Genomic DNA, 5,470 nt, shown 5'->3' with positions numbered 1-5,470 from the left:
GGCGTCTCAAGGGAGATCTCAGATCATAGAGGATGTTATCTCACCCAGAATCTCCCCTGAAATGAATGCAACACTCACAAGTATACCAGATGATTTGGAGATCAAGCGAGCAGTGTTCGCTATTCATGGAGACAAAGCTCCGGGACCCGACGGTTTTTCGGCCAGTTTCTATCAGGGATTTTGGGACATCATAGGAGAAGAAGTCTGTCGGGAGGTCAGAGATTTCTTTATCTCGGGTCAACTTCATCGTCGGTTTAACGAGACTCACGTCCGGTTAATACCAAAAATCAAAACGCCCAAGACAGTAACGGATTACAGGCCCATAGCACTCTGCTCTACACACTATAAGGTCATCGCGAAGGTCATGTGCAGAAGGCTGAAACCAATCCTCCCTTCATTGATCTCTCCACACCAATCAGCCTTTGTGGCTGGTCGTTCTATTTCAATGTTCTGATAACTCACGAGATTCTTCATTACCTCCGTACCTCATCAGCAAAGAAGCATTGCACCATGGCCGTCAAAACGGACATGAGTAAGGCCTATGATCGACTGGAGTGGAGTTTCTTGAGAGATGTCATGGTCCGATTTGGCTTTCACCCTACATGGGTGCATTGGATTATGGAATGTGTTAGCTCGGTTTCATACTCATACCTCATCAATGGGGGCGCTCACGGTTGTGTTGTTCCGTCGCGTGGGATCCGACAAGGCGACCCGCTGTCTCCCTATTTATTTATTTTGTGCTCTGAGGTCTTATCGGGACTCTGCTCTAAGGCGCTTGAACAAGGAAAGCTGTGTGGCATCAAGGTAGCGCGCAATTCACCACCTCTAAATCATCTCCTCTTCGCCGATGATACGATGTTCTTTTGCAAGAGTGACCCGATATCTTGCAAAGAACTAAAGAACATCCTTGAGAAATATGAGGTTGCTTCTGGCCAAAGCATCAATTGTCTGAAGTCTGCTATAACCTTCTCTGCCAAAACACCCATTGAAACAAGACGCAGGGTCAAAGCGGAGCTTAACATTGTGGGTGAGGGGGGTATAGGTAAATACCTTGGCCTCCCGGAGCACTTCAACAGAAAGAAGAGAGACATATTTGCTAGCATTATTGATCGGATCAGACAAAAGTCGCATAGCTGGACCTCTAGGTACCTCAATGGCGCAGGGAAGTTGGTCCTCTTGAAGTCTATTCTCTCTGCTATGCCCACCTATGCGATGACGTGCTTCAAGTTGCCTAAGTCATTCTGCAAACAGATACAAACTGTGCTCACTCGCTTTTGGTGGGACGACAAACCAGATCATCGTAAAATGTCTTGGGTTGCTTGGAGTACTCTTACTCTACCTAAGAGAGCTGGCGGTTTGGGATGTCGGGAGATTGAGAAGTTTAATGATGCTCTGTTAGCAAAGTTGGCCTGGCGAATACTGAAGTTTCCAGAGTCCTTGCTGGCTCAAACACTGGCAGGGAAGTACTGTCACTCCACCCCATTCCTCTCAACTCCAGCTCCTAAATCGGCTTCTCATGGTTGGCGTGGAGTTATAGCGGGCAGAGAGGTGTTACGCCAAGGCCTAGGATGGGTTATTGGTAACGGATCGGACATCAACGCCTGGTCTGATCCTTGGCTCTCCCCAAAGACTCCAATGTGTCCAATGGGTCCACCTACAGAGCAGAACAAAGAGCTGAAAGTATCGGACCTTTTGAATGGCATTACAAAGGAATGGGATCTGCCTGCGATTAGACTACACTTACCTCAGTATGAGGAACACATTTTGAAACTAGTTCCTAGCGAGTTCCACATGAAGGATGAACTCCGCTGGCTCCATACACGTTCTGGAGAGTACTCAACCAAGACGGGCTACACATACTGGAAGACAAATCGTGGTGAAGAGCTGACTGACTTCAACTGGAACCTCTGTATATGGCAAATTAGAACTTCCCCGAAGCTGAAACATTTCCTATGGAAGATCAAAAGTAAAGCTCTGCCAGTTGGTGCAAATCTTTTACACAGAGGGATTCAAGTGGAAGGGCGTTGTAAGAGATGTGGATTGATAGAAACAGAGCGTCATGTTTTTCTACAATGCCCATTTGCCCGTCGTGTTTGGGATCTGGTGCCTGTCATGTTCAAACCAGACCCATCGATCATCACCTCCCCGGAAGCTCTTTTGCAAACCTCGCGACGCATAGTTAATCTGCCACCACTGGGCCTTGGTGAAACTGATCTCTATCCTTGGATCTTCTGGTACTTGTGGATAGGGAGAAACAGGTTGATTTTTGAGAACCGAGAGGGATCAGAGCAAGAACTGGTATCCTTAGCACTGAAGGAAGCAAGGATTTGGCAAACCGCCCAACAAGAGAAAGCGAAACAGAACCTATCTACACCATCAGATAACTTTCTCTAGGCTCGTCAGGTTTCTAACTTGGATGTGGAGGCTCAATGTTTTGTAGATGCAGCGTGGAATGCTGGCACCAGTGGCGGAGGATTTGGGTGCATCTTCAAAGATATGAGCAACAAGACCTTCCATCGCTCTTCATCAAACCGCAGCATCGTTGGCTCTGCTCTAATTGCAGAAGCTCTTGCGGTTAAAGCTGACTTAAAAGCGGCACGGTCTCTGGGTTTGCGTAAGCTGGTCATTTGATCAGATTCCAAGTCCCTTATCATGGCCATTAACACCAAAGAGAAGATTGTTGAAGCACAAGGAGTTCTTTTTGATATTGATCACCTTTGTACTCTTTTTAATTCTGTTTCGTTTGAGTTTGTTTCTCGTAAGTACAATGAGGAGGCAGATGATGTGGCTAAGGCTGCACTATCTTGTCTCTCTAACTCTGTTTAGTTTGAGTATTTGAAGTAACGAAGGTTTGTTCAAAAAAAAAAAAAATCAAACTTAAATAAGAATAGTAGATAAAAATACTATGCAAATGAACACAACAAAGCTTGGAAAATAAATAATTAATCAAATGATCTAAAAGAAGCAACAACAACTAATTAAATAATTATTATTTTTTATTAATGTCAACAAAGTTACAGAACATATATGTCCAACGTTTGGTACAATATGTCATACTATAAAATTTAGATGGATCCAACAAACCCCCACGTTTATTTCTAGTACATTCTACGTTTCTTTATTTAATTACAACTAATTTAATAAATCGCTATTTTATAAAAAATCATATATATTTTTTATGTTTTGTTACATCTAGAGTAAAATATATTATTTTATAATATAGATTTTTGTTAATAATTTTTTTTATTTTTGCATAATATTATATTTAAAATTATAATTTGATGCAATTTGATATAAGTGTATTATTCATATATTAATTTGTTATTTTTTGTTAATTTATTTTAAAATAAAACATTATACTAATTTTTTTATTTTTTTGCATTAGTTTTTTATAAATTATTATTAGTTTTATGATATTTTGTTTTCTTGAAAATTGTAATTCTCGGAATTTTTATATTGACTAAAATAAATAAAATAATATTATATTTAAAAACTTTTTTATATAATATATACTATATATTTCAGTTTTTGTTTTTATCACCAAAAAAAACAATAAGCATTGAAATTAATTAATTTAAATTAATTAATTAATTACAGTTTAATTAATCAATTAAATTGAAATACAAAAATAAAAAACTTAAAAAGAAGTACTTAATCTGCTAAAAAAGATACAAAAAGAATCTGTAAATAAAAAGAAATATAAAAAGAAATATATAAATAAAGTACTTAATTTATTATAATGCAATGGCTAAATGTGTAGAAAAGAAAATACATAATCTTCTATACATGTTTCTATACAATTCTTATTTATCATGTTATTTATGTTTCCAAAAAGTATCAAAGTTACTTCATTTTTAATAATATAAATTTTATAACAATATATATATATATATATATCTAAATTATATAAATGGCCTTCCTTAACTGATCGCAACTTCATAAAATTGAGCAACAAACAAGATTGGGACAAATTACTCATACGTGTATTTTTTTTTATATACTATGTCGGTTAATCTAGTTAATCTCAGAAAAACATATTTAGTGTTATATAAAAGATTGGTTATCATACTGTCTAATCCAAGATTGAATTGTTTTCCGACTAATGTTTTGGAGTAGATCGATCGTCTATTACTATCCACCTTGTTAATCACTTATACCAAAATTCAACTTATAGCAAAATTCAAGTCCAAACTTACCAAACAACGATAATTTAGTTTTTAAAAGAAATTGAACACAAAACTGATGTGAATACATATCAAACACCAAAAAATTATCACTATACTATCACCATTTGATTTTCCATATGTGTTCCATTTGTTTATTTCTAAAATTTCTCGTGTTGGATATATCAATGTTTAAACATACACATAATGTTGGACAAATTCAGAATAAGGATTTAGTGGATGTATACACACACTCAGATCCATACAACCTAGAGTACAAGCTGTATTTTTAACCACAGTGAGATGAGAGACCTCCATGATTCAAAGCAAAATACCTCTTAAACTACCTAATTTTACCTCTAAAATAAGGTTATAAAGATATATCTAAACCTTCCACTATTACAAAACAAAAAAGCTCCATTTGTAGCCCGAAGAAGATGGTATCGAATGATCAGATTGCTAAAAATGACCTCCAATTACAACACCAAGAGGTGCATATATATTCTCATTCAATGGTCTCGGTTAGCCAGGGACTAAGACTTTTCTCCTTATAAATGTCAGCAACCATTATATTGGAATATGTAGCCAAAAGCAACATGATTCCACTTGATTGGCCAGACATCCTGAAAGTTGGGTTGAGATTGAGGCTTCAACAAACGCTCTAGCACAAACCTCATAACAGAAGAAGAGACAAATCTATTGGATAAAACAATTTTGTCGGCTGCAAATTATATATCTCCAATGTAAGCCTTACCAAGGTTTAAGCTCCCTCATTGACCAAGAGAAATTGAAATTTCACACGTCCTGCATCTGAGAACAAGAGTGCAACTATTCCTAAAGCCACCATCACGTTGTTGACGGAACTTCGATCTCACACTGTTGAAGTGTTGTTTTTCCAATTTCCGGTTGAGTTATAGACGACTCTCCACGACTAAAGTAAGCTCAACAGAACGTAACTCACAAGCCAATCAAGTTAACACCATTAGCCTCCTTAAACTCTGGTTATGTCAACAAGGAAACAAAGCCTTCGTCATTCACAAGGCAGGTTGAAGATAGGGAGCCACCCACGTGCCGAGCCTGCTCTTCACGCCCTAACACGCCCCACTAATTTCAATCTTGAACCACGTCTCGGTCGATAGAGGAGATACGAAATCGAAACTATACGCCTTCATCTCGATGCAGTGCCAGGCTTGACTAAAAACCCATGAAATATTGGGATGGTTCCAATTTGTGGTTTTCATTTTTTTTTTAAGTTGCAAATTTTTTATATGAAATTGATATTTTTATACATTTAATTAGAAAAATAT

At 37.5% G+C, this 5,470-nt stretch overlaps 1 protein-coding gene across 1 annotated transcript; it reads left to right on the top strand.

The window, feature by feature from the left end:
- The first annotated feature begins 510 nt into the window (after positions 1-510).
- LOC130500186 (uncharacterized) lies at positions 511-2,631 on the top strand. Its single transcript, XM_056994940.1, has 2 exons — positions 511-2,298; positions 2,395-2,631. Exons 1-2 carry the CDS (start codon positions 511-513, stop codon positions 2,629-2,631), a joined length of 2,025 nt encoding a protein of 674 aa, XP_056850920.1.
- Positions 2,632-5,470: the final 2,839 nt, after the last annotated feature.

The sequence above is a fragment of the Raphanus sativus genome, chromosome 9 (assembly GCF_000801105.2).
Source record: "Raphanus sativus cultivar WK10039 chromosome 9, ASM80110v3, whole genome shotgun sequence".
In the NCBI taxonomy this organism is placed as follows: Eukaryota; Viridiplantae; Streptophyta; class Magnoliopsida; order Brassicales; family Brassicaceae; genus Raphanus; species Raphanus sativus.
The sequence above is the reverse complement of the archived record's forward strand: the minus strand, read 5'-3'. Positions and strand labels throughout refer to the sequence as shown.

What these genes read in the sequence shown, in the direction of transcription:
- LOC130500186 (XM_056994940.1), top strand. Translation starts at nt 511, where the DNA reads ATGGCCGTCAAAACGGACATGAGTAAGGCCTATGATCGACTGGAGTGG. An exon ending in AGGGATCAGAGCAAGAACTG is followed by an intron (nt 2,299 to 2,394) that starts GTATCCTTAGCA and finishes AACTTTCTCTAG; the next exon opens with GCTCGTCAGGTTTCTAACTT.